Source organism: Aquarana catesbeiana, linkage group LG04 (genome assembly GCF_042186555.1).
Source record: "Aquarana catesbeiana isolate 2022-GZ linkage group LG04, ASM4218655v1, whole genome shotgun sequence".
Lineage (NCBI taxonomy): Eukaryota > Metazoa > Chordata > Amphibia > Anura > Ranidae > Aquarana > Aquarana catesbeiana.
This window is the reverse complement of record NC_133327.1, coordinates 288,362,997-288,383,757: the sequence shown is the minus strand read 5'-3', so window position 1 is coordinate 288,383,757 and position 20,761 is coordinate 288,362,997. Positions and strand designations below refer to the sequence as shown.

Genomic DNA, 20,761 nt, shown 5'->3' with positions numbered 1-20,761 from the left:
AGAGATTGTAGTCTATTGATCCACCAAACCTCACGTTTCCTCAATTTCAAAATCCCCCCCTCTCTTTTGTCACGAGATATTTCCTCCAAAACCATGAACCGCAAATCGGTATCTCTGTGTCCCATCTCAGAAAAGTGACGTGACACAGGGAGGCCTGACTGTGGATGACGGGATCGTAAAGCGATGTTGTGCAATACGATCCTTGATTTTCTGGGTAGTCTCACCTACATAGATGAGATTACACGGGCATACGAGGATGTAAACCACATAAGATGTCTGACATGTATAGAAGCCATTAAGTAATGGTAATGGTTTGATTCGATACATGTGTGGGGATAAGAGAGGAAGATGTCGGGTTCTCCACACACAGCCAGAGAAGCCTGATGAAGAGCGATTCACGCTCGATACTGTACAGTAGCTTGCACGTCTGCACTTTCAAGTTTTGTATGATTGGAATTTTCAAGTAAAAGAAACATTTGCATCTAGCATTGGTCCATTTTTTTTTCTTTATTGATTTATGGTGGAAGATTTGGAGTCCACCCTGACTGCTGTGATCTGACTAAAGGACTAAAAAAAAAAAGTATGTGTGTGTGTATATATGTATATATATATATATATATATATATATATATATATATATATATATATATATATATATATATATATATATATATATATATATATATATATATATATATGTTTGCCGGCTCTAAGTAATTTTCTAGCAAAAAATAGGGATTTTAACTTGTAAACACCAAATGTCAAAAATAGGCTTAGTCATGAAAGGGATATAAATATGTAATACAAAGCATTCCTACAGCACAGTAGATTGGTTCAGAGTATACGCTGCCTGTTTTAGGCTTCTCCAATTTAAACCGGAGTGTCATCTGCTTAGGCTGAAAACAGGCATTTGTCTATAGGGTCGAAAAAGTGCTTTCTTCTCCCCCCCCCCCCCCCCCCCCCATGCTAATCTCAGATCGAACCCCAAGAGTTTACGAAGTCACAAATTCTCGTATGATAGAATAAAAAATCGGTGTCATGTGTTGTAATGTATTTGTATTGCATTTTCAAACGATAACTGTACTGATTTAAATGAAAATCCTACAATTTGGCATCGTACGAAAAAATTTTTTTGTTCATGTCCGATCAAAAATATTATTGGTTGAACTGTCCTGATCATCTCTTGAAAGCTCTGTACCAGGGTAAAGCTATGTGCCAGGGTAAAGTCTCCACCCTGGCACATAGTCAGGGATGACTCTGTGGAAGCAAGTGCCTTTGTAACCAAATCAGATTATCGTATGATCGCTCCGAAATCTGTATATTTCGTACAATTTTCTGATTGTGTATATGTGTGTGTGTGTGTGTGTGTGTGTGTGGCTTTAGTGAGGGTATCAGCATATCCTTCCATGGATATTTTGGTTTCTTCCATATTATGAACATCAATAAAATGCAGGCAGTTATTCTCAATATCCTCCTGAATCCTTATCCTCACACTAATTTATTCACAAAGTATAATCCTACTATGCAATTACAAAAGCCAACAATGTATCCAAGCAATTAATAACTGTTGCACATACTTGACTTCAGGGGCATTTCAGGCAAGGGCCTGAATGCCAAGCAAAATGGTGTCATTTTGTTGGCTGTACCAATATTCTGAAGAATACAGTGTGAGTATGTATCAAATTGTATGTGAGTACTTCAACACATTGTAATAAGGTAAATATAAATGTACTTAATTGTCTGGTATTGGGGGTTTAGTACATCTGACCTGTTATGTTTTTAAGCTGTCTGTACTAGAATAATCTCTAAATGTGTTGCACATTTTTCCCAGTGCTCACAGGAAATTAGGGGAAAAAATCTCCCTAATGAGCAGAGGCAATGAATAAAACTAAGTGGTCTTGTGCTATTCCTTGGTGAATTATAATCTGTGAATAAACAAACCTATAAAAAATGTATCCAGTACTGTGTGAATGAATAAACGGTCCAAAAAAATCAAGTGATTGATATCCAAAACAGAATGTGGTGTCTAGTCAGCTGATGGAAATCAATTGCTCAAGTTATAACCGATCAGTCCTTTGATAGAATACTTCCACCAACACCTCAGTGCTCACAGAACACTCGCCTCCTATCCACATATCAAGACTCTTTTGATAAAAAAAAAAAAAAAAAAAATCCAATATGGGTTTAATGATCTTTCCTCCCAGGACCTCCTCTGTATCTCTTCTTTCTACAGTCAAGGATCCAGACTCCTAGGACTCCAGTTTCATATGTGGGGATGAAATAGATAATATGCCTCCAATAGTGTGATAATGTTTACAATAAATCCATTTGTTAAAAAGATAACATGAGTGCATCAAAGTACAATTAATTGTGCATGAAATGGTAAAAACTTCGTTTTCCACCTCTCGCGTCACTTCCGGTCTGCTGTACACTCCGTCCGCCTCCTACGTGTTACGTCACGTGACTTTCTTTAGGGGAACCGAACTGGTTGTTTAGTCAATCTATTTATATGCCTAGACAGGAAGTGTGACGGGCGCCATTTTGTTTTAGACTATGGTGATAACATGGTGGCCATTTTGCCTGTGGCAAATTCAATACTTTCAGATGATAGAGGGCCAGGAAAGATGATATATGGCTATTTTGCTGGAGGCCATTTTCCCTATGGCGAGTTTAATGAATTCCGATGGTAGAGGACTAGGGTAGATATTCAATAGTCATTTTACTGGAGACCATCCTATAATCTAATCCAGGGGTCTTCAAACTACGGCCCTCCAGTTGTTCAGCAACTACAATTCCCATCATGCCTAGTCATGTCTGTGAATGTCAGAGTTTTACAATGCCTCAAGGGATGTGTAGTTCCGTAACAGCTGGAGGGCCATAGTTTGAGGATCCCTGATCTAATCCATATTAACCACTTCAGCCCTGGAAGGCTAAAGCCCTTTTTTGCGATACAGCATTGTCACTTTAACTGACAATTGCACGGTCGTGCGATGTGCCCTAACAAAATTGTCTTGTGGTGTTTTTTTTTGTTTTCCCCCACAAATGGAGTTTTCTTTTGGTGGTATTTGATCACCTCTGGTTTTAATCTTTTGCGCTATAAAGATTTTGAAAAAGCAAAATTTTTTTTTTTTTTTTAACTTTTGCTATAATATCCCCAAAGAATATATAAAAAAAAAAAAAAAAAAAAAAATTCTTCCTCAGTTTAGGCCGATTTTATGTGTTCTAATTTTGATAAAAAAATCGCAATAAGCTTATTGACTGGTTTGCGCAAAAGTTATTGCATCTACAAAATAGGGGATAGATTTATGGGATTTTTTTTTTTTTTTTTTTAATATAAATCATTGTGACTGCGGCGGACAGATCAGACACTTTTTACACTATTTTGGGACCATTGGCATTTATACAGCGATCAGTGCTATAAAAATGCACTGATCCCTGCCAGTGACATTTACACAGTAAAGGGGTTAAACTCTAGGGGGTAATCAAGGAGGTTAAGTGTGTTCCCTGGACGTGTCCTAACTGTAGGGGGGTTGGGCTCACTGGGAGCAGTAGATCCCTGTCATGTTGATAGGCAGGACAGGCAAATGCCTTGTTTACATTTTTTCCTTGTTTTTGATCACGCAGCGACATACAGGTACGTTTTGCGCACCCGTGCCACTTTTCCAACGTATATCAGCGTGAGCTGGGCAGCAAGTGGTTAAGGATAGAATTTATGGGATCTATAGATAGATAGATGAAATGGGCTCTTTGGACACTGGTCACAAGGTAATCACAGCCGGTCATTTTGAAGCTCATTGTGCATACCAATCAGGGACAAGGCCTGTCCCTTGGACACAGCCCATCCACCGATCAGGCTAAAGAGTCAATGAAATTGGCTTTTTACCACCTGACCGGCTGTGTCCAATCACAGCCTGTCACAAGTGTAAACATACCAGGAGTAACGCTGTTACTGGGTTCTTCTCACACACCGACCCAGTGTGAGGAGGAGATTGCGGAACAGTGGGTTAGATTACTGTGTGCTATTACTACTGTGCCCAAATTGCCACCCCCCCTTGATTAAAGAGACCTGTCAGCTCATCAGAGTACCTGTCCTGTGAGCCCATTAGTTCCTGTCGCGCAGCCCATTAGTTCCTGTCGTGCAGCTCATCAGTGTTGCCTGTCCATACAGCCATGTCCAGAAAAGTATACACTCTAGAAGAGGCATATCAAATGCTAAGCTTGACTGATGAGAGCAGCGGGGAGCTCTCACTGCCCCAGTACAGTTATGAGTCCAATTTTGGTTCACAAAACGATCTCTTCGACAGCAGTACATCCGAATTGGAGGAGGAAGTAGTCCGTCCTGAAAGATGGTCTGAAGGCCAGGCAGCTACCAGCAGCGCCAGACACCCCAATGGTCAATCGGCAAATGACAACGGCGTTAGACCCCAGGAGGAGGTCCCCCAATTGTTTGTGTTTTTTTTCTGCCTGTCTTGTGTACTAAGGCAAAGACTCCCAGCTCCATCCTCCTGAGTGCCCAACGTACATGGGAATAAGTGGGGAAAATGTCTGAGAGTTGGCAAAAGGGGTATCGCATTTACATGGACAATTACGATACCAGTTTGCCCCTTTTTCGCCACCTATACCTGAAGAAAACTTTGGCCTGTGGTACAGCAAGAAAAAACAGGAAAGGCTTCCCACAGCGTCTAGTCAACACAAGGCTACAAAGGGGGTAATTGACAAGCCTGAGGAACGAGGAAGTGTTGGCCTTGAAGTGGAGGGCTAGGAAAGATGTTTACATCATGTCCACCTTCCACAGTGGAACTTCGCAGAAGTTGCGGTCCCGTTCAAAAGCCTTGCTGTATCCACAAATACAATTAGTTTGTGGGGGTGGATTTAAACGATGAAATGCTGCAGCCCTATCTATTAACACGAAAGTCCCTCTTGTATAAAGTCACAATATACTTCTTCCATTTGGCCATTTTATAATACATACATCGCCTACCAAAAATCAATTGAAATACCTAACCCCTTCCTCAAATTTGTTGAAGATATTGTCACTGCCCTGATCTATCTGGGCAGAAAGCATTTGCTCCAATTGTCAGCAGACTGCATGAGCACTATTTTCCTGACAATATACCACCATCAGCAACCGGAAAGACTCCAAAAAAATGTTTGTGTGCACCAAAAGCAGAAAGACACCAGTTTCCAATGTCCCTCCCAACCTGGCCATTGCATCGGAGAATGCTTCAGACGCCATCACACTCTCGTAAACTATTAACCCAAATTTCTAATAGACTGTCATTTCCACATTTTCAATTTCTGTGCTGATTATTTCCCTGGTGCCTCAACCAACCATATCACTGCCTTCCATGTGAACTGACCCTGGCCTGTTTATCGACTATGCCTCTGCCTATCTATTTTTGCCTTTTTTTTTTTTTTTTTTTTTTTTTTTTTTTTTACCTGCACTGACCTTGGCCTGTTGACCATGGTTTTTGCCTGCCCCTTGGACTGATCTTTCACCCTGCTACACAGGGGTCTCGCATATGTGAGGGGCTCCAGAAGAGTGTTCTGAGTTGGGAAAATCAGGTTTTTTTTTTTGGTTATTCCCAGAACAGGGTCTGGAGGCTTCAAAGCGATTTTGGTGGGAGAAGCCTCTACCCCTATCCTCATTCTTTCCTGACTGAGGCCCTAAGCTTGATGGTGCTGCCTGGACCAATACTTTTGGCCGTGCTGACAACATCTCTGCCTGCACTGACCCAGGACTTTTCATGGACCATGTGCATGTTACCTGGACCAATACTTTGGCTGCACTGACCAGATCGCTATATAACAAAGTGCAGCGCTAGAAATTATCAGATGCAAATAAGTGGCAACTAAATATGAAGTGCACATGTAAACCATAATCGATGTACAATATTCAGTCGCTTTTGCCCCCCCTTTTTTTTTTTTTTTTTTCACATGAATTACAAGCAGAAGTGTAATTTAAAGTGCAAAAAAGTTAATTGGCGATAAGAGTTCATAAGGAGAAATCCTCAAAGCATGGATCTAATAGGTGAAAAATTAGATAAAAACTTGACCACGTGAAACCCGTCACCACAAAGAGGAGAGGCTTACCAGAAAGCCAGCGACCACCCTTATTCATGGGGGGTCATAAGGTGCTTGTTGGATCTAGGATCTTATGGGAAGATGACCTGATGTCCTGGTGTGTCCCTCTCCAACTAGGACCCTGTAGAGAGGTAACTTGATGTCCTGGTTCGTCCCTCACCGAAAATCCTCAGATACCAAGCTGTGTTACAGATCCGATAGATTTCCTGGCAGGTTTTGGTGCCATTATATCGGATCTCACCTTGCCTCTTACTAAATACCTTTTGGATTGTCTGCTTTCCGAAAAGGGGTCATTTGGGGGTTATTTGTACTGTCTGGCTTTTTGGTATCTCAAATGAGCGAGGTCGTCGGTACATCAGGTGTGATCAATTTTCAGTGATTTGCACCATAGTTTGTAGACTCTAACTTTCACAGAGACTAATATCCACTAATTTGGGTTATTTTTACCAAAGATATACAGTGGGGACGGAAAGTATTCAGACCCCCTTTACATTTTTCACTCTTTGTTATATTGCAGCTGTTTGCTAAAATCCTTTTAAGTTCATTTTTTTCCTCATTAATGTACACACAGCACCCCATATTGACAGAAAAACACAGAATTATTGACATTTTTGCAGATTTATTAAAAAAGAAAAACTGAAATATCACATGGTCCTAAGTATTCAGACCCTTTGCTGTGACACTCATATATTTAACTCAGGTGCTGTCCATTTCTTCTGATCATCCTTGAGATGGTTCTACACCTTCATTTGAGTCTAGCTGTGTTTGGTTATACTGATTGGACTTGATTAGGAAAGCCACACACCTGTCTATAAGAGACCTTACAGCTCACAGTGCATGTCAGAGCAAATGAGAATCATGAGGTCAAAGGAACTGCCTGAAGAGCTCAGACAGAATTGTGGCAAGGCACAGATCTGGCCAAGGTTACAAAATTTCTGCTGCACTTAAGGTTCCTAAGAGCACAGTGGCCTCCATAATCCTTAAATGGAAGACGTTTGGGATGACCAGAACCCTTCCTAGAGCTGGCCGTCCAGCCAAACTGAGCTATCGGGGGAGATGAGCCTTGGTGAGAGAGGTAAAGAAGAACCCAAAGATCACTGTGGCTGAGCTCCAGAGATGCAGTCGGGAGATGGAAGAAAGTTGAAGAAAGTCAACCATCACTGCAGACCTCCACCAGTCGGGGCTTTATGGCAGAGTGGCCCGACGGAAGCCTCTCCTCAGTGCAAGACACATGAAAGCCCGCATGGAGTTTGCTAAAAAAAAACACCTGAAGGACTCCAAGATGGTGAGAAATAAGATTCTCTGGTCTAATGAGACCAAGATAGAACTTTTTGGTCTTAATTCTAAGCAGTATGTGTGGAGAAAACCAGACACTGCTCATCACCTGTCCAATACAGTCCCAACAGTGAAGCATGGTGGTGGCAGCATCATGCTGTGGGGGTGTGTTTCAGCTGCAGGGACAGGACGACTAGTTGCAATCGAGGGAAAGATAAATGCGGCCAAGTACAGGGATATCCTGGACGAAAACTTTCTCCAAAGTGCTCAGGACCTCAGACTGGGCCGAAGGTTTACCTTCCAACAAGACAATGACCCTAAGCACAGAGCTAAAATAACGAATGAGTGGCTTCACAACAACACTGTGACTGTTCTTGAATGGCCCAGCCAGAGCCCTAACTTAAACCCAATTGAGCATCTCTGGAGAGACCTAAAAATGGCTTACCACCAACGTTTACCATCCAACCTGACAGAACTGGAGAGGATCTGCAAGGAGGAATGGCAGAGGATCCCCAAATCCAGGTGTGAAAAACTTGTTGCATCTTTCCCAAAAAGACTCATGGCTGTATTAGATAGAAAGGGTGCTTCTACTAAATACTGAGCAAAGGGTCTGAATACTTAGGACCATGTGATATTTCAGTTTTTCTTATTTAATAAATCTGCAAAAATGTCAACAATTCTGTGTTTTTCTGTCAATATGGGGTGCTGTGTGTACTTTGAGGAAAAAAAATGAACTTAAAGGGTTTTAGCAAACGGCTGCAATATAACACAGTGAAAATTTAAGGGGGTCTGAATACTTTCCGTCCCCACTGTATGTAGCAGTATAAATGTTGGTCCAAATTTATGAAGAAACATTACTTTTGCAAAATTTTACAATAAACTAATTTTTTTTTTCAAGTGTGGTGTGTGTTTTTTTTTTTTTCACTTTCCTGTTTCTTGTCTGGTAAAAAGCATAGGCTATGACGACATGCACAGCTCTCGCTCTCATTTTGTGAGTTTGCCAGGAAGGGAGGGGGGGTTAAGTCATAAGAGGGCCTAATGAGAGCTGGAGGTTTGCCTCTGTGTAAATCCAGGAAGTGAACAAGCAGCAGCTCCAGCTGCCCAGTTAAAATGGCTGCAGCCAGACTTGGTGGAGGGAGATTTTTGTAGCATATTTGGCAAGTACAGAATCAGTGTATGTAAAATAATATGCAAAGTGGTTGGAGGGAAGCTTTAGAATGGCAAAGATGTTCTTATTACAAATTACATGAGCAGACTGCAGTTCCTCTTTTAAACTAAACTATATAATCCAAATAATATTCAAATAAAAAATTAGTAATAGAAAGCTTTTGGTATCGCTGAACAAAAAGGAAGCCAAATATCTTGTACCAGAGTCATGTAAGATACCAGTAATCTTTACAATTCCGAAAATACATAAGGACAAATTGAATCCTCCGGGAAGACCCATTTTAATATCCCAAAAGGACAGCTATATAAGAATTAAACATAATTGTACCAAAGATGAAGACTACACGACTCGGGCTCAACTAATTGGTAATAGATTCATTGACAAACAATACACTCAACAATCTATACAAAAACAAATAGAACAAATCAAGGAAATAGGGCATCTATGATATATGGAACAAGAGTTCAGCATCAATTACTAGAAACCCCAGCTTTCATTTTAGACTAACACAAAAGTGGAAAAACTGATCCCAAACATTGGCATGTATTGAGAGGTGACAGACATCTACATAGTATCTTGCCAGACAAAACAACTTTTATTTATAAACTAGCTACAATGGTGAGAGAGAGAGATATATAATATATATATATATATATATATATATATATATATATATATATATATATATATATATATATATATATATATTTATTTAATCCCCCCCCCACTGGGGAAGGTCTTTTTTTCCATGTAAATATTGTCAAGCCTGCTAACATTCAAAGAAATTGCAAAAGAAAAAAGCAGAATTTGAGTCTACTTGTACAGCATGCCTTTATCCTAATTAAAGACTTCATTAGCTGTAACACTGAAGGCGCAGTCTTTCCTGGAATGTTCTTGTAAATTACAATGTGTAGGGAGAACCAAAAGACATTAAAAATGATGTGCAAAATATTAAAGGATTCCCCCAAGCATAGTGTATCTATGCACTTTGCATTGGTTCATAATAGAAATCCAGCACACCTACAGTTTTGGAGCATAGTAAAATGCAATAAAATTAGGACTCTGAGTTAGAAGGAATCCAAATGGATACATACTATGAGAACCCTTAGACCCCTTTCACACTGGAGCAGTTTTCAGGCGGTATTGCGCTAAAAATACAGCCTCCGCTGTTTGTTCAGTGTGAAAGCCCGAGGGCTTTCACACTGAAGCGGTGCGCTCGCAGGACGGTAAAAAAAGTCCTGCGAGCCGCTTCTTTGGAGCGGGGAAGGAGCGGTGTATTCACCGCTCCTAAACCGCTCCTGCCCATTGAAATCAATGGGACAGCGCGGCTATACCGCGGTAATACCGCGGCTATAGCCGCGCTGTACGAGCGGATTTAACCCTTTTTCGGCCACCAGCGGGGGTTAAAACCGAACCGCTAGCGGCCGAATACCGCTGCAAGAGCGACGGTACAGCAGCGCTAAAAATAGCGCTGTTGTACCGCCGACGCCCCCACCGCCCCAATGTGAAAGGGGCCTAACACCAGAAGGTTTGACGTTGAGTTTGACCTCCAACCGTTTTTCTAGTAATTTTTATTATTTATCCATTCTTATTTTTTCATTCATTCCATTGTTGTACTATGAGGGGCGTAGTTAAAATATTCGGAGGATTGCGATTTATTAATATATTTCAATGATTAATTTTTAGTTGTGCAATTGAGTCACTAGTATGTGAGCTTCACGTTTCATTTCAGGTGTGCATATTGCACATCTATATGCGATGTTCATTATTATTAAATATCGATAATTCATAATTTCATATACTAATATTTAATTTTAAGATGTTTAGCATCTATATACAGTATACTGGCTCTGCTGGATGGTTACCAGAAGTGATATGACTGTGGCCTTCAGTTTCATTAGAACTGTCTCCAACATTGGACCCTGGAGTGTGTATCAGTTATGAATGGATACCAAAAGCTTTCTATTGCTTAATTTTTATTTGAATATTTATTATTTGGATTATATAGTTTAAAGAGCGGTGTTAATTTTGGCAGCAAATTTCAATTTGGTTTTAGTCTTAGGACTAAAATGGCTTTTTAGTTTTAGTCCCATTTTAGTCTTCTGCAATAGTTTGTCATTTAGTCGACTAAATCTCCAGAATATTTTTAGTTGACTAAAACTAATTTTAGTCATCTAAAATCGAATGGGCGTAATTCAATTTGTAATGCATTATTTAACATTCCTCTACAATTTCCAAACTCATACTGCTAGAGTGAAAAATCTAATATGTTATTATTATTTATGGTATTGAGGTATGAACATGCACTACAGACCAGTGTTAATTTTGAAGTCAAATTTCAATTTAGTTTTTTAGTCTTGGTCTTTTGACTAAAATGCCATTTTAGTTTTAGTCGTATTTTAGTCATCTCCAAATGTTTTTTAGTTGTCGTCAAATTTTAGTCGACTAAAATAGTATTCATTTAGTCGACTAAATTAACACTGTTAGAGTCTACAGCTCAGTATTGGGGTTTATGAATTGGGCATATACAGTTGCGCTCATAAGTTTACATACCCTTGCAGAATTTGATTTCTTGACCATTTTTCAGAATATTAATGACAGACTTCTTTCGCTCATGGTTAGTGTTTGGCTGAAGCCATTTATTATCAACTGGTTTACTCTTTTTAAATCATAATGCCCACAAACTACCCAAATGACCCTGATCAAAAGTGTACATACCCTGGTGATTTTGGCCTGATAATATGCGCATACAAGTTGACACAAAGGGGTTTGAATGGCTATTAAAGGTAACCATCCTCACCTGTGATCTGTTTGCTTGTAATGTGTGTGTATGTATGTATGTATGTCGATGGGTTTCTGGACTCCTGACAGACCATTGCATCTTTCATCCGCTGCACTGATGTTTCTGTAATCAATCCGGATACCCCTGAGGAAGTCATGTGGCCAGACCGCATAGCGGACCGGAAGTGACGTGGGGTGGAAACCAGTTTTTACTATTTTATGTGCAATTTATTGTGCTTTTTGATGCACTCATGTTAATGTTTTACAATTAAATCATTTATTAAAAAGATATCACACTATTAAAGGCATATGGTCTATTTCACCCCCACATATGAAACTGGAGTCATAGGAGTCTGGATCCTTGACTGTAGACGGATACGGAGGAGGTCCTGGGAGGAAGGATCCTTAAACCCATATTGGATTTTGATCAAGGCCTCTTGCTATGTAGATAGGAGGTGAGAGTTCTGTGAGCACTGAGGTGTTGGTGGAAAGTATAAAGAATGTGTTGGAGTAATCTATCAAAGGACTGATCATCGGTTAAAACTTGAGCACTTGATTTCCATCAGCTGACTCAACATCACATTCTATTTTGGATATCGATCACTTTTTGTTTTTTGGACTATTTGTTCATTCACATTCATATAGTATCGGATACATTTATTATGTTTATTCGCCAAGGAATAGAGCAAGACCACTTATAAATCTTATGCACGTGTAGTTGTGAACACATTAAGTATTGCAGCAATTCCCTTTTGACGTTACTGGGTTATTCACACTATTTCATTCTTCTAGTACAGCAGAGGACTATTCACATTCCATTAATAAAACTTGACCACGGTTCTATCCCTTCCCACTCTGTAGCTGTTTAAAATGGTGGTTTCTTTTTCATGCAGATAATAATGGATGGATTTTTTTTTTTTGTTACAAGGCATTGTGGTTACTTCAGTATAATATAGGCCAGTGATGGCAAACCTTGGAACCCCAGATGTTTTGGAACTACATTTCCCATGATGCTCAACTACACTGCAGAGTGCAAGAGAATTGTGGGAAATGTAGTTCCAAAACATCTGGGGTGCCAAGTAGAGGTCGGCCGATTGTGCTGATAAAGGCCGATTATAACTTCAGCGCGACTTGCAAATGACTTCTGTAAGACCCCTTTCACACTGGGGCGGTTTGCAGGCGTTATTGCGCTAAAAATACCGCCTGCAAACCGCCCCAAAACAGCCTCCTCTGTTTGTTCAGTGTGAAAGCCCAAGGGCTTTCACACTGAAGCGGTGCGCTGGCAGGAGAAGAAAAAATCTCCTGTCAGCCGCATCTTTGGAGCGGTGTATTCACCGCTCCTGCCCATTGAAATCAATGGAACAGCGCGGCTATACTGCTGCAATAGCCGTGCTATACGAGTGGTTTTAACCCTTTTTCGGCCGCCAGCGGGGGGTAAAACCGCACCGATAGCGGCCGAATACCGCGCTAAAAATAGCGCTGTTTTACTGCCGACGCCCCCTACTGCCCCAGCGTGAAAGGGGCCTAATAGTAGTCAATGCAAGTTGCCTGAAGTCTTCTATGGAGTGACTTCTATCCTCTCTGGCAGCCTGCCAAGTCTTCTAAAAGAAACTAAGAAGATACAATGTTTCCAGTTGTCAATGAACTGAACTCCTTGTGGAGGAGTTCTCAGTTTAACCATTGTTGCTTACAAGTAAAAATCCTGTATTTTCTGCTAGAAAATCACTTAGAACCCCCAAAAATTATATATATTTTTTTAGCGGAGACCCTAGGGAATAAAAAAAAAAAAAAAAACTAAGCAGTAAAGTCCAAAAGTTTTGATTACCTATTTAAATGTAAGAAATTTTCTGTATCACTTATTACTTAAGGCTGCTCTCACACTGGAGCAGGTGGGCGTTGACAGTAAAACGTTGCTAGTTTTAGCGGCGCTTTACCGTCATTTTAGTGGCGCTATTCGGCTGCTAGCGGGGCGCTTATAACCCAGCTAGTGCCCGAGGAAGGGGTTGAATGCGCCCCTGAAGCAGGCGCTTCGGCAGCGGTGCGCATTTATTTCAGTGGGCAGGAATGGTGGAGGAGCGGTATACACCACTCCAAAGATGCTGCTTGTAGGACTTTAACATCCTGCCAGCGCATCGCCTCAGTGTGAAAGCACTCTGACTTTAACACTGAGACTGCAGGGGAGCCGTTTTACAGGCACTATTTTTAGCCCAAAAGCGCCTGAAAAACGCCCCATTGTGAAAGGAGTCTAACTGTTAGATTTTATGAGATGAAGGGGGGAAAAAAAAAAAACAAATAGGCTTAACATATCGGCCCAAAAAAATCAGCATCATATATCAGCCGCTGCGCTTTCTAAATATCGGCAAGGCCAGAGAAAAACCCATAGCGGTCGACCTCTAGTGCCAAGGTTCGCCATCACTGATATAGGCTATTCCTTTGTCCTGTCTTTTTGAAAGCAATGTTCATTGGATAAAAATCCAATATTTATACTTAACTTTTTATTTATTTATTTATTTATTTATTTATTTTCAAAGCCTGCTGTATATCTTCTCTGCTTTTCAACCCATCTGAATATAACTATAAGTGCCGGTTCACACAGGGGCGACTTAGCCGCCTGACAAGTCGCGCTCCATGCATTGCCATGGAACCGTTCTAATAGGAGTGACTATTTTGAAAGGTTCCTGTACTACTTTTGGGGCGACTTTGGAGCGGCTTGCATTGGCTTCTATACAGAAGTCATTTTGCGAGCCGCACTGAAGTTGCGCTGCACGGGGTGACTTCGGTCTGATGAGTCTATCGACCTTGAAGCCGTCCCTGTTAGAACTGACACTCAGATGATTACCATCAGATGTCTAAATTGTATCTCCTGGTTTTTTTTTTTTTTTTTTTTTTTTTTTGTTTTTGTTTCTTTGATGTAGTGTGAAATGCAGTTAATTTACCCACTTTGCTTTTATTCCTACCCATATAGTCATCCAACACTCTGGAGACCAGAGTATGGCAGTTACATGATTGAGGGGACACCAGGACAGCCTTATGGAGGTACAATGGCAGAATTTAACACCGTGGAAGACAATATGCGGAAACGTCGGCAGGAAGCCTCATCACTTTTACCAAACAACCAGTCAATATGCACTGTTACCTCTTTTCCAAGGTATCTACTGATCATAATAGTCTTTTGCTGCATTTTATGTAATTGGTCTCGTATGGGGAAAAAACTCAAAACTTTGGTGCTTTCATAACTGGGCTTTAGTTTTATTAAGAATTGATATAATAATTCTACAACACATGCTATGCTGTGTCCATTTATTTGATAAATCGCCTAGAATCTTCAGGTGCTGTCATTCAAGCCTTTACTCTGGAGAGTTCTGAGTAGTAGGTGATCACTCTACTGACTTTTTGAGTGCGAGTATTACTATTGCTAAGACTGCTTAAAGTGCATTTTAAGGCACCTATGTGACAACCTTTTAACCAATCCCAAATCCTGTTACTATGTGGTGCACAAGCCTAAAAAAAAATAAACTTTGTGCTCTGCAGATATAAACCCCACCCTTAAATACTGCAACTCAGTGGGAGGGTTTCAGAAACGGGCAGTGTTGTCAATCCATAGACACCCCATGCAATGCACCACAACTGGTCTGTGGCTTCACAGCCCCATACGCAACAAACTGCAATGCCCATTTAGTTCTGCTTTTCACATATCAACCTCAGTAACCGGTTTACTTGTCTAATATATCCCACCAACGTTCAGATGCCATGATAATGAGATAATCGGTGTTAATTACTTAACTTGTCAGTGGTCATAAATTTTATGGCTGATTGGTAGAGGTGCGCATCTTCACTAGTCATTCAATTACGATTAACCTGTCAAGCATTTGGTTCCGGGATGCATCACGATTACTGGCCATAGTTTTTCTTTAAAAAAAAAAAAATTCAAACCAACTTTTTGTTTCCAAAAAAAACTCCACTGCATGTAGCAAAGTCTAAACACAGCAGACAACTTAAAGAGGAGCTCCAGGCTCCCCCCCAAAATACTAGAGGAGGTGGTCAGACTGACCATCTCCTCTAGTATGTCTGCAGACTGTGGAAAATGCCCCCCCACCCCAAACAACGTATGCCATTTCATTATGGTTTGTATGTCTGAATCACATCACTACGTCAATTTTTTTTTTTTTTTTTTTTTTGTATGATTTATGGTTTTACTCAACACTGCCCCACACATGCAATGCATGGCATGGCTGCATGCATGTGTGGGGCAGTGATGAGCAAAACTATCATACAAAAAAGTATTGACGTAGTAAAGTGATTCCATCAGTAAGACATACATAAACCATAATGAAATGGCATGGTCACTTTAATGTTTAGGTTCACCATCATGTTTATTTTATTACGATCATAATTTGGCAAATTTGCACATAATGGTGCGTCAGATATTTACTGTCGATGTCTGTCTAACTTAAGTTGATGTGCATTGGTTGCCCACAGCAACCTGTGAGGAGGACAAACGCAGCCATCCAGTAATCCTCTTGGGACGCTGGCCTGGCTTGCTCGGGTCTCTTGCTGCCCACAGCAGCCTGTTGTGAGGAGGGCAGAGGAGACACGTGGGACGCAGACATTGCTCTTCCACAGCAGCCTGTGTGACAGTGAGCCGAGGAGGGCTATCTGGGGACTTTGAGTCAGACCCTCGCTCCATGTGTCTCGTCTATTCTCCTACAGCAGCCAGCTTAACACACGGCAACGCCGGGCTGCTGGGGATGGCGTCAGCAGGAGGCTGAAAAAGAGGGCGCGGCTAATGCCCACAGCTCTGTTCGGAGAGGCAGGGCGCAGCACGTGGATGACGTCATCCGAAAACCAATTTATACCGTTGGTAGCATCGATGCCGAATCGCGATGCTGTGATTAAATTCAACAAACCCTAATGATTGGTGTATATGTGGGATATCTGCATATTAAACTTTCACCTTCAAGTCGTCAATGGCAGTTGCCATATTTCTCTCCTATGCAGATCCACTTTAAATGATTTCATTGTACTACTAAAATGTTTTTAACCTGTAGGATTTTTGTATTTGTAGATTGGGATGTCCTGGATTTACATTGCCAGAATTTCTACCCACCCCAGTGGAGAAGGGTGCATCCAAGTCGCTTTTCTTTCCAGATGAAGCAATCAACAAGCATCCACGATTTAGGTGTGCTTGCATTTGCATCTGATGTACTGTGTTTTTAGATGCAGCTTCCATTACTCAATTTTTCAGCTACACAACCTCTGAATATCATGCTTTACAGTATACAGAGTCTTTTGTAAACGTGCTGTGCAGATGTTCTCCATTTAATGTTCTGGATATGTTCTTTAAAAGGAGCTGGAAAAAGTTTCCAATATCATAACACGACTGTCTTTCACCTGGTGTAGAAGCATTTTGGAGGTTGATTGTGCTATATCCTCCAATGAGTTAATCAAGAGCTTCATTGGTGTTAAATTTGGTACCAAATTTCCCTGCTTTTGAGATAAAAAGTTTCTATTTGTTTTGCTCCATAAATACTTTAGTCCTAACTCAAAGCGCAGTGCCCGTCTGCAAAAGCTTTCCACTCTCTCCTCACTTGTAGGATGAAGGCAGCAATGAGAGCCATTGACTCTCCCAGAATCAACCAAATCCTGGGAGCGGGCTGCAGGGCTGAGACGCACTGTGTCTATGAACACACACAGCTGGGCTCGGGAGTGCGTCTACATGTATGGCTTCATTTTGGTGGCACATGGAAAGGAAGAGCCAAGAGCACCAGTGGGGAGCCGAGTAGAGGATCATTGAGGCTGTTACTATTTTGCTTTCCCAGAATAAGCTAGTTTAAGCTATTTACACCCAATTTATGTCATAACACAACACTGTCACTTTTTTTTTTTTTTTTTCTCTCCCCCCCCCCCCCCCCCCACAGTACTCTGACGAGAAATATTCGGCACAGACGTGGAGAAAAAGTGTCCATTAATGTTCCAAGTGAGTAGATCTGGTAATTTACAGAAGAACAAGCTATGTATTGTCAACATCTGACAGCTTATTTATATTCTGTTTTGTGCAGTTTTTAGAGACCAAAATACCCCCTCTCCATTTATTGAAAAATTCCCAAATGCTACCGGTGATGATGCAAAAGCAGCAATGCCTGATCATATTTATATGGATGCCATGGGTTTCGGGATGGGCAACTGCTGCCTCCAGGTGTGTAATATCGCACTTGCACATAGAAGAGCTGAAACAAGCTCTGACCCATATGTACTTGCCTAATTTACATTAATCCTTATACTTTCTCCATGCATTAGGTCACTTTTCAGGCATGTAGCATTGCAGAAGCACGATACCTGTATGACCAGCTGGCTACTATATGTCCACTTGTGGTAAGATTTGTGTTCTCTTTGGTCACTGGTCTTACAACATTTTATGTTATCAACACTATCATTTATGTAAGATGTTTTCAAACCTATCAAACTGTAAAACCAAATTTGATGTCTAGTAACAAGAGTTTACACCACAAAAAAAAAAACACACAACACATTATGAGACAGTCTTAAACATTGGCACTACAATGCACAGATGCATCTCCTACATCCACATAGTTACGGAATGTTAAAATAATTTCACCTTATTGGAGCAGGTTACGGGGTGCAACGTTCTATAGCACCTCTGCCTGCTCCCCTGATTCCAAACCAAGATAGCTGGCAGGGTTCCTCTAGCAGCACCAGCTGCCACATTTGAAAACTGTGCAGCTGTTCAGGGTTCCACCTGTGCAGTCCAGTCATTCATTCATGGGAATCTGAATGAGAAAACTACAAGTCCTGTCAGCCACTGTCAGACAGCTTGTAGTCCTCAATGGACTGGGAGGGTGCTGATGATGCCCTCATAGTCCACTGACTTGTCCTCCAGCTTTCAAACCGTAATCCTGAAGACATGTCTGCAGGCACAACATTGCACCAACGATCAGTGGATCGCGAATTCAATGCTCTGCAGGCTTTTGAGCAAGAAATAATGCCTTTTTTTTTTTTTTTTCTTTGTTTCTCAAAAAAAAAAAAAAAAAAATTCACTCTTCAGTCCAGTATTACTCTAAACTTCTGCATGAGTTATGGGGTTGATGGTAGCCAGTCTCTTTCAAGGCAATCCTGTTTGCCTAGTTCCTTGTCAAAAGAAGTTTATTCAGTATAAAATGTTATAAAGATACATAAAGTAAGTTTACAAGGATCTATAAAGTAAGCTCATTGTTTTACAGTAGGGTTTATATAGGTAAATATCATGAAATTTCAAATATTAAACATTGGGTTCACGTAAACCTAAATTAAAGATATATATCATTTCCTTAGTTACTTTTGTAGGTATTTAAATGATTTATACCTACTATACATATTGTTTACAAGTAGAGTGTATATAGGTCAAATAAATTCTGATAATGAGCTTTAATCGTAAGGTGGAGAAAAGGAAAGAGAAAGAAGAAAAAGGGTTGAAAGGTAGAGGTATGGTCCACAAGGTTGTCCTGCTCGTCAGTTTATTATTCTTTTTAGTTCTCTTTGAAGCCTTAGAATGGGTGTCTCTGTAAGTCATTTAATCTGTTACCATGGCAACAGGACAGAGTCATTGAAGTTTGACAGGAACTGTTGTTTTATCCAAGGATGCCAAAGTTTTTCAAAGTTTGGAATTTGATTTTGATCGATGGCTACCATCTTAGCATGGGACATTGTATTATTCATTCTGTGAATTGTTTCTGCTAGTACCAATGTAGGAGATTTCCATGCCTTGGCCACTGTTTGTTTTGCAGCCGTTATTAGTTGGATCATAAGTTTGAATTGAGAGAGTGTTAACCATTCCGGTTTTAGATTAAGTAAAGTTAAATATGGATCTGGTTGTATTATTTTTTAAAATATTTTAGATGCAATCACGAAGACTTCCTTCCAGAAGGTTTGGATTACTGGGCACATCCACCATATGTGTAAATATGTGCCTATTTCTGGGCATCCTCGAAAACAAAGAGCTGAGGTATTAGGTGAATATTTTGCCACTTTAGCGGGTACTAGGTACCAGCGAGTTAGGACTTTATAATTTGTCTCCAGTGCTAAGATGTTGGGTGAAGATGATTTAGATGTGAGCCATATGTTAGACCAGTCCTTGTCTTCTAAAGTTCGTCCCAGGTCCTCCTCCCACCTCTGAACGTAAGAGGGTCTATTAAGATTTGCTACTCCATATAATTGATTATAAAGTGATGAAATTGTACCTTTAGCAAATGGATCTTTTGTACAGATTGATTCAAAAATGGATAATTGGGATAATGGTGTATCCCCCTTTAGGAATGGTGTATAGAAATTTTTGATTTGGAGATATCTAAATATCTCAGAGTTTGGTAGATCATATTTTTCTCTAAGCGATGGGAATGAAAGGAATGATTTAGATGCTATGAAGTCATTTAGTGTCTGAATGCCTGATGTTGTCGAAGCTTTAAAAGAATTTGGGTAGATCCATGCCGGATAAAAGGCCAGATTTCTGATAAAAGAAAGGAGAGGATTGTGTGGACATTGTAACTGATATTTGGTTTTTAGTTTATCCCAGAGAGATAAGAAGTGTTTAGTTATGGGATTATGAATTTTAAAGCGGTCTTTAGGATCAAGCCATAATAAATTTGATATTAATAGAGGGTCATTTTCTGAAGCCTCTATAAATACCCATAATGGGATTTCCTGTTTTTCATGGTATTTGGACAGACTGGCCAAATGTGCTGCTCTGTAGTAGTTAGTAAAATTAGGGTATCCCAGGCCTCCTTTATTTTTGGGAAGATGTAGTGTGTATAGGTATACGTGGTTTAGAAGAGCCCCATATAAACGAAGTTGCTCTTTTTTGTACTATTCTCAAAAAAAAGGAAGGAATTGGAATAGGGAGGACTCTGAATAGATAAAGCAATTTGGGTAGAATAGTCATTTTGATTGCATTAATCTTCCCTATCCAGGATAAAGGAAGTTGCGACCATTGTTTTATTAGATTTGTGATCTGTCTTAATACAGGAGGATAATTGGTTGAGAATAAGTCAGAATGAGATGCTGGTAAATGAATTCCAAGATATGGGATTGATTTTTCTGCCCATGTGAATGGGAGTGCAGCCCTAGCCGAGATCAATTCCATGTTTGTGAGTGAAATATTAAGCACTAGGCATTTCTTAGGATTAATCATAAGGCCGGATAGGGCTGCAAATCCATCAAGAGCTGGTATTAAGTTAGGACCAGAGACCTGTGGTGATGATAGAAAAAGTAATATATCGTCTGCAAATATACATAATTTGTGTGTAATACCTCCTACTTCAATGCCAGTTATAGTTTGGTTTGTTCTGATGTATTGGGCCATGGGTTCGAGAATAAGGGCAAATAATAAGGGAGATAATGGGCAACCCTGTCGGGTACCTCTTTCGATATTAAAGGCTTCAGATTTGTATCCAGCATATTTTA

At 40.4% G+C, this 20,761-nt stretch overlaps 1 protein-coding gene across 1 annotated transcript in view; it reads left to right on the top strand.

Annotated features, from left to right (window-relative positions):
- GCLC (glutamate-cysteine ligase catalytic subunit) overlaps positions 1-20,761 on the top strand; it is a 79,397-nt gene that overhangs the window by 31,617 nt on the left and 27,019 nt on the right. Inside the window, exons 3-7 of the mRNA XM_073626673.1 lie at positions 14,274-14,456; positions 16,374-16,487; positions 17,227-17,285; positions 17,368-17,504; positions 17,606-17,680. Coding sequence (XP_073482774.1) covers positions 14,274-14,456; positions 16,374-16,487; positions 17,227-17,285; positions 17,368-17,504; positions 17,606-17,680 — 568 coding nt within the window. The remainder of the gene's footprint in view (positions 1-14,273; positions 14,457-16,373; positions 16,488-17,226; positions 17,286-17,367; positions 17,505-17,605; positions 17,681-20,761) is intronic.